This window comes from Brachycentrus maculatus, unplaced genomic scaffold (genome assembly GCF_059751285.1).
Source record: "Brachycentrus maculatus isolate JH-2025_06_01 unplaced genomic scaffold, ASM5975128v1 h1tg000066l, whole genome shotgun sequence".
Taxonomy (NCBI): domain Eukaryota; kingdom Metazoa; phylum Arthropoda; class Insecta; order Trichoptera; family Brachycentridae; genus Brachycentrus; species Brachycentrus maculatus.
The window spans coordinates 500,806-513,647 of record NW_028280820.1 but is presented as its reverse complement, the minus strand read 5'-3'; the positions used below and the strand labels follow the sequence as shown (position 1 = coordinate 513,647).

The window sequence follows — 12,842 nt, the reverse complement described above, 5'->3', positions numbered from 1 at the left end:
AAAGACTATGAAATATGTATTTTTTTGTTTATTTATATATAAATTACAAAGGAAAACACAAAATTACAAATGGAAAAAAAAAATGTTGAAACATGTATGGATGGGTATTATCTTTGTTGTTCAAAAACATAGGTCCTGCCCGTTCCAGGGCGCAACATATATTTACTGGACGTATTCATTTGTCTTACCTGTTCCCGATATTGTTTATGTTTGACATATTTATACGTCCTGCTCGGTTAATGGGTTAACTGTTAACAGGCTTTACATTGCTGAGATCAAGTTTACACATTCTACTTTATACTAATTCTTCTTGCCGAGCCCAATTTTGACAATGTCATTATTGAAAAAAAACGGACACATCTCTCGGGATTATTGAGATTTGACACGCATAGAAAACTATTTAACGTTAGTTAAAATGATGTCAACGAGAGACATGTCTCAGAATAAGTAGGACACTAGGATTGTAAAAAAATTGAAAAAAATTTTTTACAGTTTACCAGCCACCATATAATATCTACCAGCAGTAAAGAGATTAACTACCTATCTCTAGCATTGTGAATTTTACGTAGCTCCTTTTATCTCCCTCTACGTCAATCTATTTTCCACTCTTAAATTTAATTACATCCTGATATTTTTGCGGTCAATATTTATATGTGATACCGAGGGGATAGAACAATAATTAATTAATGTTTTGGGTCACTTTATTTCATATTTTGTTTAAAAAAAAGTAAAAAGTTTAAATAATTTTTTTATTTATTTTTTTAACTCTGAAATATCTTCCCACTCACGTTTAGGAGTGGTGTTTATAATGTGGTAAGAGTGGTGAATATAGATATTTCTGGTAGATAAATTTACAACTAAGGGTATTTGAGAGGTTGGACCTGCGCTATTATAACTACCTGTTTCCATTTACCGTGCAATTTTCAGGTATATTGGCTGCTATAGAATCTGTTGTCCAAGGCGGAGATTGCGATGGCTTGGATGGCAAAATGGACCCAATGGACATTAAAGAAGAACCAGGTAAGAAAAATTATTCTTTTACAAACAAATTTTAAATTACCCGGCTGATGCTGCTCTGAACAGTCCTTATCCGGTAGCAAAATCATAATTTGGGAATTGCCCGATTACTTTCTAAGATATATCTCATAGGTTAATAGGTCTAATAAAAATTACTCAATCTAACTTTAGTGCACTAGTTAGGTTAGGTTTCAATATTGCTGTGATTAAAAAAATATTATGGTCCAATAATTTTTTCACATAATAAATTATGTAATAAAAAAATTCCAATAAATTTTTGTGTAATTTTAAGTAAGATTACAAAAAAAACCAGTGAATAAATTAAGGAAAACTATACATTTCACAAAAAAATATTTTGTCCATCCATTAATTCATATTTTTTGTTATATTAATTCATATCCCAGTTCATATTAATTCTTATTCCAGTCAATTAACCTGTCCGGGTGTGAGTTTTTCCGGACAAAACTGTATCTGAGGAGTGAATTTGTTTTTGTTTTTTTTTTTTTACTTTTACAATTTTATATTATAGTCTATGCTATAAGCAACATATTTTCTTGAATATACAAAGATATTTACACCAGTAAACATGGTTTATATCAAAATTATCGAAATATCGATAAATCATGTTTTTAACATGTTTTGATATAAATCGTGTCATAAATCATGTTTTGTATCGGCCGTACATGTACGTCCATACTCCTTTGAGAAAAGTTTGGTATGGCCGTACATGTACGGCCATACTCCCGGACAGGTTAATATTTTTGTCCATCCGACTTGATTGTATTGGATGTTTCGTCTCCCCAGGGACATGTCAGTACAAGGAGGGGACGGTGTGGACGGTATCGCAGGACGGGTCTCCGCCCGAGGGGTTCACCACGTACACCACCGAGTCGGGGATGACGGTGCTGCGAAGGAAGCGCCAGCGGAACCTCAACCGGGTCGGCATCGGCGGCTTCAGCGTGCGCGGGCGGGCGCAGCACGGCGCCCGCACCCCCACCAACACCGAGGAGACTGTCACCACGCCCACGACGCCCACCAGCGCGGGCACCTCGGACAGCCCCAACTTGGTGCGCAAGAAGCCGCGCCGGAAGCCCAGGTCGCGCCTGATGGAGGCCTTTCCCTCCTACATGCAGGAAGCCTTCTTCGGCCGGGACCTGCTGGAGACTCCCACGGCGCTGCCTGCCCGCGAGGGACCGGTCTCTGACAGTGACAGTGAGCGGGCTCTCTCCCCCACTCTTACTATCTGCCTCAACCAGGTAATAGGGATGAAAAGAGGTTGATTAAATGTCGCTTCCTTTTTACCATCTCTGTAAACAATACCGATATAATGTATAGAAAACAACATCCACTGCCCGCTCCATTCCATATAATAACCACTCGCACACGTAATTTATTTCAATATATATATATATATATATATATATATATATATATATATATATATATATATATATATATATATATATTTTTTTTTTTTTTTTTTTTTTAAATTATTAACCCTTTCAATGCCGGCAGGTATTAATATGACCGTACCCAGCAGGCAGTGATTTTTTCAACAAAACTGTGAAAGCTTTTAGGAAGATGATTAAATTATAATATTTATTATATTTTAATAAATTATAATATTTTGAGTTTCTTGCCTAATAGATGTCTCTATATATTCTAATTAAAAAATATTGCAATTGAATTTGATATTGGCTCGCGACAAGCTCAAAATGAGATGTAAAATGAGATAGCGCTCATTTTGTATGGGTGGCCAGGCGAGCATTGAATTGGAAATTGCGTTAATGCGGAATTGGAAAGCGCGTTAATGCGCTTGTGGCAGCGAACCAGTTAATGAAAAATTACTTTATTTTGTGGTCCTGATCCGTTGCTGTTTTAGATGTAAATGTTTGTAGGATTATGTGGTCCTGTAGTAGTATTGTAGGCTTCTAATCGGAGACCCGTAGTTTGATGCCCGCTGTGCCAAATGTTCAATTATAATTGAAGTATCGTAATGCATTACTAGCACGGGTTTAGTTAATAGTTTCCGATTTATTTAAATCTTGTAATATTTTATCATCGGTATCTAAATTAAAAAAGTTCAATTTGCAGGAGGAATTGCAAGTAATAGAGGCCATTCGTACCAAAGAGGAGAAAGAAAAGGAAGAAAAAGAAAAAGCTAATGCGCTGAGCGGCGACAAGGCCCCGAAAGTGGAGGGGAGTTCTGAACGGAAGGGTGTTTCTATGCAAACTGACGACTCTAAAGCCCTCAAAGTGGCTATGATGCTACCCGCCCATCCTGCTGGCGAGCGCAGAATCGGTGAACCGACTTCGGCCCTGATCAACAAGCCGCCGCATCCTGATGTCCTGCGAAAGGGTGAGTGCTAACCGACTATTATCGGAGGATATAAACTATATGCACGGGATAAATAACCATCATATGGGGATCTTCCTCTCCCTCTCTTCCCCTCCAGGCTACCAATCATAACCAGTCGTTCCAGGCTATCCTCATTGCGATGCGCAACATGTCCAAAGAATTGAAAAATCCGTCATGTACAGACACTGACCAGAGTCAAGTCATCCAATTATTGAGTTTTTAATATTAATATTAATTATTATTAATATTTTTCAAATTAAAGTGAGATACGAATTATCATTTTTTGAATTAACAAGGTTTTATACTTGAAAAGTTTTTAGAGTTTTATAGCAAACATATCCCATTTAAAAATGCAATGATTGACTGATTCACGTGTCTTATTCACTTATTCATTGTGTCAAATATGTATGGTGCATAGAATAAAATTACTTTTTTTTACAGATCTCCCCTCTAATTCGAGTACCTTAACACCCAATATGGTTTCTAAAGAAGATTTATCTTTGCTGGATGTTAACTTGGAAGCTTTACCAAACATGGATAGTCGGGATGTCGAAGAAGTATTCAAAGGAGTTCTGACTGATGACTCTCAGGTAACTTACCATGAACAATGAAGAATTTTACCACTTTTTATTTCTCTATATCATCAACCCCTTATCCGCACCCCAATGGTGCATAGGGCACTGCGTTATATGAACGCAGTGTTATCTTAATCGTTAACACATGAAGGAAAGGTGATCAGCCCTTCGCTTCAGGTACCTGTCTAGGGTAATATTAATAAATGGAGTGAAAAAATCACTTATATTTATTTGACCCCCCCTGGGAATCGAACCCGGAACCTCCAGAATGGTAGCCAAATATGCTAACCACAATGGAGGCGGACATAATATATTCTCGATATGATATATTGTAAAGTAATGCCGGATTAATTGACTATTGTTATTTTTTTCAGGAATCCCAAGAATCGTCAGTTTCCTTTGTAAACTCAGTCAGCGGTTCAAGCAGTTACAATCAGCAGCGACATCAACTGTCGAGTCCTATCGAATTTCCTTCCCCTTATCACACGGAGTACAGCGGGTAATTATTTCTCCACTTGCTTCTCGGCAAACGTCACGCGTTGAACATTCTTTGTATAATGAGTTAGTGCGTATTCCAGAAGCTCCCAGCTGAGTCCGGCATATTCGGAGAGCAGTGGCCAGTGGGGGGCACCCGCTGAGGGGTCGGTTCCTGACCCGGGCACTCCCCAACCGCTTCCGCAACCGACTAGCACCTACAACCAAAGGTCCACCGAGAAAATGAAAGCCGATGAGGGTATGTGTTTTCATCTCATTGACATATAAAATTTTATAGATATCTTGATAGGGATTAAGTTTTTTGAAAAGGTAATATAGAAGTAAGCATTTACAGAGTTTATGATTGTGGAATGATGGCGATAAGAATGACATGTAAGTATTTCGGCTCAAAACAGGCTATGCCTAAAGAGCCGTAATACATATAATTCAATTTAAATTCATTTTATCATTGAATTTAAATTCATTTTATCAGAAAATTATATAAAATCATGTTTTTTAACTCCTGCCCTGTTGTGTATATAGCATAGAATTTTGTCTAGCCTCACACTGGTCTGATGATGTCGGTTACGCTGAAACCCGACCCGAAATGTGGAAAAAATTACATAGTTGTTATTTTGTTATACATGTAATTAATAAAATGTAAAAAAAATGTATCTTTGTACCTAAAATAAATAAATAAATAAAAAAAAATAAAAAATGACAATGATTCAACAGATGGCAGAAAGAACTTGTAAAGGGTGTGTTCCTTGTCACATATGTATATGTAATATGTGTGTATATACACAAAATAAGCTATCATCGGGGTTGTATTGTGGGTTATTTTCATCGATTGTTATAATTACATACAATGTGTCAAGATGGTATTTGTGTTTTAGGACTAGGAGATGCAGCCACCATATCCGCCGTTCTGTACGCTAATATAAACCATCCGGATTGGAAAACAGAATACCCCAACTGGTCGGACCGTTGCAAACAGATCCTGAAGAAATGGAGAGCTCTCCCCGGAGACAAAAAGACCCCCTACCTGCAGCAGGCCCGAGATAACCGCGGAGCCATCCGCATGAAAAGAGCCAGACAGGTTTGATACTTTCTATGCGTATATTCTCCTATGTATATTCTATTACTCCGTCCGCTCTGACGGCTTTTTGCAATTATTAGCTTATTCAAATCAATTCATCTTCTTCACTATACGAAATTCACTGAGAAATAATCATTTATGTAATGAAATTGACTGGCTAGATAAAAGGGCAAAATTGAGGGAATACGGTATAAGCTTGTCATTTCGTTAAAGTACAAAAGTTCCATTAATTATCCATGTACAAATTGATGGGTAACAATCTTTTAAAAGAAATTTGTATTCTTTGTTAACAAAATAGCAAAAGCAGTTTTTTATGATTTGTAAAAAAACTTCATTTATATATTTTTTTAATTGCTGCTTTTTGTCATTTTATTTCAAATAACGGTCAAAATATTATTTATAATTATTTAATGTTTTGTATGAAAAAATCATCACTGGGATTAGAATTTTGCAAAATAACAAAATTCCAATTATCGTTTATTACTAGAATTATCTTTTTATGTATAGAATTAGTTTTTACTGTATATGCTACGCATGCATATTGGAATAAAAATAATGAGACATTAGCATGTCTTCATGTTTGGTGACTTCCTATTGGAATCAAATTTATCGGGTTAACTGCATTTTGAGTGTATCACGAGCGCCAATGAGGGAAGAAAGGAAGAAATAATCATACGGATGCATTGAAATAATCAGAATGTTATATCCATAAATGATATTTTTGGGAATCATTATTTCTCTGTGAAATAAGTATAGTACCACTTGTTTTGATCTTGACACATATCATTACCGCATAGAGATATACATAAGTAAATATACTCGGACAGATTTCCATTATTATGGGCTTTTTGTATTTTTTGAGTGATTTCTTTTTGTCCCATACCCGAATGTCACGGTGATTAACAGCAAAGAAATTTGACTAACACCAGTTTCTACTTTAGAAATATGTGTTGTAAAATAAAACAAACTGCTATTGCGTGTTCTAATCATTTTAGCGGGCACTCAAATAATAATGGGTTTCAGTCAGTTTGCGCATATGTGGGGAGTTGTCGGGAAGCTTGAGCTTGCCGGCCGGCGCGCGTGTGTGCGCGCTTGTGTGTGTGTGTGCATATGTGGAACAGGGAGTAGAAAGTACAGCGAGTGTTTGGGGGCCTACAGATCCCCAGAGAGAAGGAGGAGGGCTGGAGCGCCGGCAGCGCAGCCGGCAGTGCGGAGCCGGGCGCCGCCGCCGACCCCGAGCCGCCCGAGGTGCCGCACGAGGACGGACTAACCCCCGCCACTAACCCCCCCGCCCCTCCCACTAACTGTAGTCGTAGCCACCACTACCTGGCGGGGGGCGAGGGGCCCGCGCCCAACGTGACGGTGAACCCCTTCGGGGAGTTCACGGCCGCGCGCGCGCCGCTGGCCGTGCTGGCGCGCTCGCCCTCGCCGCGCCCCCTCGCCCCCGCGCGCAGTCCCCCCGGCGACCCGCACATCCGCGTGCTGACGCCCTCCGAGATCATGCGCACGCTCCCCTCCCTGCCGCGGGAGCTGGCCCTCGAGCCCTGCCCGCGCCCCGCCCCGCCCACGGTACTGGAGCATGACACCCGCCCCCCGCACCCCGCACCCCGCACCCCCTCGCCCGCCTTGGTGCTTGTGTTTGTCCTGTTTGTACTGCCGCTTGCCTACTCGTATCTTAGCCGTAGTCTAACTCTTATCCGTATAACTCTTCCACTGCCGTGTGCAAACACACTGGCAGTCGAAAGGTTAAACATTTATATGGAACTGATATAACATCAAATTATGCATTGCAACATTCATAATTATGAAAATGAATCAATGTCACGAGTCACCACCTCCTTATTTAATTGACACTCTTAAGTCTTATCTACACTCCAAAATTTAACTTTAAATTAAAATATTCATAGAAGCTTTTATGGATTGTTATTAACAACAAAAAATCATTGATTGGTTAACAATATTAACCAAATATTTTCATAACAAAAAAAGTTACTTTATATCCATTTTGTGATGATTATGATTGAAAATATTATTAAAAATCTAAAAATCATGTACAGAAATACCTCGCTTAGTATGGTTTTCTCATAGTCCAATTTGTTCAGACCAAATCGCCTTAGGTGTTTCAAGTTTTCCAGATATGACTTTTGATTTAAATGAATGTGAAATAATCATACAACATATCTATCAAATACATTATTTCCTGCCCCCAACTGCAGCATTTCATGATTTATTTCATCAAATGTGTATTGCATTGTTTGTCCAACCACTGGATCAAGGTGTCATTTAAGCTTTATCAATTGAGCTAAGTAGTATGTTGCCTATGTTGAGAAATTATCATTGCAGACGCGGCAGCCAAAGACAGATAGATATAATTTTTTTCTGTAGCAATAATTTGCTGTTTGAATTATGTAGCATTTTGAACTGTTGCAGATGAATAAAAATGCAGTTATATGTAGTTGTTTTACATTACTGAGTGATCAATATGCTGCATTGTGTTGAGTTATTGGTTTTTGAAGATCATTTTTCAATTAAAATTGGTAGTTTGAATTTAAAAAAATTTAAAACTTTTTTTTTATCATTTTCTCATCTTTTTAAATATAATTATTTTCCCAATTATCGAAAGATTTATTGGTAAAATGTTTTAGAAAGTATCAGAGTTTTGTGGTGTTTTCCAAATTACTGAATTTTTTTAGTTAATTTCTGTAGTAATAATTATATAAGTTTACAATATTAACTTTATAATATTTGAACAAAAATTATGAATAAAAGTTACTCCGAATTATAAACTTTTTTCTGTTCACTTAATCTCAAGTGCAGACTTTGTGAGGTATATCTGTATGAATTGCTTCTTTTTTTTTGTATTGACATGGTCGCTTTTTATTCGTGATTTAGTATTGTGGCTCTTCCTGCTGTGATATTCTATTGTTAATTTATTATTTAGTAAAAATTATTATCTTTGCCTTTTACATAAATAAAAGTATGTTTGATTTTAATCGAAAAAGTAAATTTATTGAAAAGGTTTCTTTAATTTTGTAGACTTTGTTCAAAGTTGACATTTGTTTTGTTATTCTTTGATGTCTTAAATTTTGACGTGTAGATTGTGCTTTATCGTTTTAATTTGGTGGTGAGTTAGGTAGCCACTTGGATCATTGTGTTTTTTTTTTAAAGGTTATTTTAATGCCAAATAATAATTTTTTGCATTTTAATAAATAAATTGAAGTATTTATTTTAAGTATTTGCTTTAAGTACATTTACGAAACTGTGCGCAACTATTTGCCATTAAATATATTTTCTAAATCACTTGGCATACACATGGCATTGAGTTTATTTTGTGCTGGTGGATTGTGCATTGACGGTTTTCATAGTAGAATGGGTAATGTTGTTCGAATATACTGTAGTTTTTAATTTTAGTTTTGAATTTTCCATTTGGTATTACATGTCATATCTTTGTAAAATCTACATATTCTTAAATCTAATGTTGAGGCATTTCTATATCTTGTTTAAAATTAATCAAATAACTTTCAAAAACATTAATTTTCCTTCGATCTCAACATGTGAAGGTTAGTTCAACATTTATTACTTTTTTAGTATACAAATACTACAATACATTACTTAATACATATTACATATTATATATTTGATAAATTCATTTATATTTCATGCGTTATAATAAAACATTAAATATGCTTATATTTGGAGAAACCTTGCCATAAGACAAAATTATGTAGTGTTGTTATTCCTTACTCCAATTATAATTGTTTTTATAAGTGGAGCATAATTCAAAGTTTTTTTCTCCTGAAGTAGAAATAATGTGTGGAAAGAGAAAAATAGCTTGCTGATTTAATTTACAATAAAAAAATATTAATTTTGACTTCAAAGAACTGATGTGTAAAATGAATCCAATGAAAAAGGTTTTTCTTTTAATAAAAGATTATTTTACTTTTTCCAATGAACTCTTTTAAGATATAATTATATAGAATACAATGAAATGATTTCTCAGATTGCAAATTATATATTTTTTTTACAGGAAAATACCAATGTGCCCAAAGAAGTGTATTTTAAGCGAATGCATAGAAAACTTGTTGGTTACAAGGACCTATAAAACTGTCAAACATCACTACTTTTTCATTGATATTCTTAATCATATAGATTTTTTTTCTTCTTTTTTTTCTCTGAAAATGGTTGGCTGATAATAATAATCATACTTTTAGATAAAAAACTAAAATAAGTTTGTGGTATTTTCCAATAGACAATTTTTATGTGTCAAATAGCCATGTTTCTAGTAAGTAATGTGCTTCCAATTTGCGGCGCCACTAATGTACCGAGGACCTCGCAGGAACAGGAGAAGGTGTCAGGGGGGCAGAGGGGAGCGCGAGAGGCGGAGCAGGAGAGGCAATGGAAGCAACTGCAGCAACTCCGCCAGCAGCAGGCGCAACACCAGCAGCAGGTCATTCACGACCAGAGGCTGCAAGGTAATCAATGTACTCGTCATTTTATATCTACCTATTTATCTCGCTCTACCGTTCCCCGATGGATCGAGACTGACAACCTTCGTCCGTTGCAGCGATGGCGCGGGTCCAACGGCAGATGGTCACGGACGGGTCCTTCCCTCCGGAGCAGCTGCAGGTGGCGGTGAACGAGCAAAGCCCTCTGCACGGCGGAATGGCCTCCCCTTCCCCCACTCTGCCGAGAAGTCCTTACCCGGGAGGCGCCCGCTTCCCGCACCCGCGCGCCGGGCCGGGCCCCCAGCGCCTGGTCCGCAGCCCCTTCTCCCCCCAGTCGCCGATGGAGCACTTCCCGGGCTCCGTGTCTCCGCACAGCCAGGGTGACCCCTTCCAGCGCCCGCCCTCGGAGAACAGCGGTGACTACCTGCAGTCGCCGCGCTCCTTCGGCCAGCAGTCGCCCACGCCGGCCCGCTCGCCAGCGTACGCGCCGCCCGGCACGCCGCGCCCGCCCGCGCAGTACCCCGTGGCGCCGCAGCGAGGCCAGATCTACGCGCCGCGCCCGCAGGACCCCTTCATGCCTGCGGCAGGGCCCCGCCCGGAACCCCCGCCCGACGTCAACCGCCAACTGAGAGATTTATTACAACGTCAGCACGCTTCCAATAAACTTTGGCCTCAAGGTGATATGAGACATTCCATCTTTACTTTTAGACTTTTTGATAATTACATAAATATTTCAATATAATAAATTCAAATAAAATCAGCATGAATTAAGTAAAAGGGAAAAATATAATTTTTTTGTGTTAAAAGTGGGAAAATGAAAAGATGAGTAACGTTAAAATGAAATGAGATTTTATTGTATGTGTCAATGTATTGTTTTCTATAAATAAGTATCTGCAATTATTTTGCTGTTGATTTTTTTAATAGAAAATATGTTAAGATTTTCAATGCATATAAATGCATCATTAACTCGTATTAATATATTGAACTCGTATTAATACATTTTTACCCATTCGTTTTTTTTTATGTAACATTAAATCTTAAGCTTTTCCCGAGAATCAAACATTTATGTGTGGAATGAATTTAATCAGGCGAGGAGCAAGGAGTATCGGAACAGCAACAGTTGGTTATGGAAGGCCAGTTCCGCCAACCGCTTCCCGTGAGTCCCATCACCAGACCGCGCGCACCGACGGCTCCCATCGATAACCGGACACGGCTTTTACTCAATCCCACCGGTATTAAATTAAATTTTATTTATTCAATAATTAACTCTTTGCACTCGAAAGTTATTTGGTATGTGCATACGCCAACTCAATTAAATTCCGATAGAGTATTTAATTGTACTTATATGATTCTGATTTGATTATATCGAAAAGGAAAAAACATTATATGATAAAAAATTGAGTATAAGGACTTTATTTTCTTGTCGCCATAGCAACAGCACTCCAGTAATACGGCCAAACTATGCATGCCGCTTCTATGGCTGCATTCAAGTGCTAAGGGTTAACATATACATGTACATTTAAGGCATATATTAATAACACAAATTGTAATGTAAGTAAAGACTATTGTTGAAGTTGTAGAAGAATACCGCTTCGGAATACCCCCTCAGAGACAAGGAACATATCAATATCCATTGTGATATTGTAGCTCTTTGTACAGGCATAACCATTGGCAGGTTGGTCCCATATATGAATGTGAAACAATCTATGCCGACGCTGTCTTAGGTACTATCAGGAACATACAGACAGATGTTTCGTATAATTTCAGGATTACCGATCATATCGTGCAACAATTTATTAAAATGCGTAATCGACTACACATTCATTCTAGTCTCTAAACTATTGTCGCCGAGCATACCCTGGAGAAACTCGGTTGGGTAGAGCCGAGGATAATACCCGTACTCTACCATGTAGAGATACCTCAGAAACTTCTTTTGGACTTTCTCCACCATAAGAAAGTACTTAACATACAAAAGATGAGAAATGTATTTCTACCTGTTTGGTCAATTGATGCTTAACGACGGGACGGGTATTTTTATCGTCTGGGCCGGCCTCATTTCAAAGTCAGAAAAGAAGGAATTACATATTTAATGTTTTTATATGAATATTATGTACCAATCTCTTTGTTAAGGTCTTAACTATATGTACATAATTATTCACATAAAGTCCCATTGCCAGCAGTCGGCAGATGTAAAAAACACCCTTCCGAAATGTGTTAAACTCATATATGATTAATATTCTCAATGTTATTTATATTTAAAGAATTTGCCTTGTTGTTAGTCATTTTTAATTTTTTTACAAAAATGTTAGTAATATTAGAATATAACCTTTCACCGAGATTTTTATGTCTACCGGTTTGCAGACGTACCCGTCTCTTTGTTGGGTACGTCTCGAAACCGGTAGACAAAAAAATCTCGGTAAGTGGTCATGTATGACTGATCAATTACCATCGATTACAATTTTTTTTTTCACTCTAATATTTATTTGACATTACCCTGGACTGGTCCTGAAGCGGAGGGCTGTTTCATCACCTTTCCTTCATATGTTAATGATCGCGATAACACTGTGTTTATATGATGCAGTGCTCTATGCACCATTGGGTGCGGATAAGGGTTTGAATGAAAAATTAAACAGTTTAAAATGGATGAGACAAATGTTCAACTAATTTTGGTATATGGTGTTCAGGTTTGCAGCAACAGATGCAGCAGGTGCAGCAACGGCTCATGTCTCCGCATCCCGGGCAGATGGTGCGCGCGCGGCCCCCAGTGCAACTCGACCACAACACCCTGCAGCAGGCGCAGCAACCGGCCACCATCTCCCACCACCTCATGCATCCCAACCTCTCGGGTAAAGTTATTGGAACTACCTCATTTA

At 38.0% G+C, this 12,842-nt stretch overlaps 1 protein-coding gene across 7 annotated transcripts in view; it reads left to right on the top strand.

Annotated features, from left to right (window-relative positions):
• The window catches only part of LOC148311347 (uncharacterized), a 58,947-nt gene that overhangs the window by 11,841 nt on the left and 34,264 nt on the right, over positions 1–12,842 (top strand). For 3 of the 7 annotated variants that reach the window (XM_088256771.1, XM_088256772.1, XM_088256770.1), the window contains exons 18-29: positions 928–1,020; positions 1,822–2,273; positions 3,112–3,376; positions 3,818–3,966; positions 4,326–4,450; positions 4,518–4,684; positions 5,322–5,524; positions 6,683–6,772; positions 9,861–10,005; positions 10,089–10,646; positions 11,058–11,201; positions 12,654–12,815. In XM_088256771.1, the coding sequence (XP_088112897.1) occupies positions 928–1,020; positions 1,822–2,273; positions 3,112–3,376; positions 3,818–3,966; positions 4,326–4,450; positions 4,518–4,684; positions 5,322–5,524; positions 6,683–6,772; positions 9,861–10,005; positions 10,089–10,646; positions 11,058–11,201; positions 12,654–12,815 (2,553 nt within the window). The remainder of the gene's footprint in view (positions 1–927; positions 1,021–1,821; positions 2,274–3,111; positions 3,377–3,817; positions 3,967–4,325; positions 4,451–4,517; positions 4,685–5,321; positions 5,525–6,682; positions 6,773–9,860; positions 10,006–10,088; positions 10,647–11,057; positions 11,202–12,653; positions 12,816–12,842) is intronic. The other 4 variants (XM_088256775.1, XM_088256774.1, XM_088256773.1 and 1 more) reach the window with 4 other exon arrangements.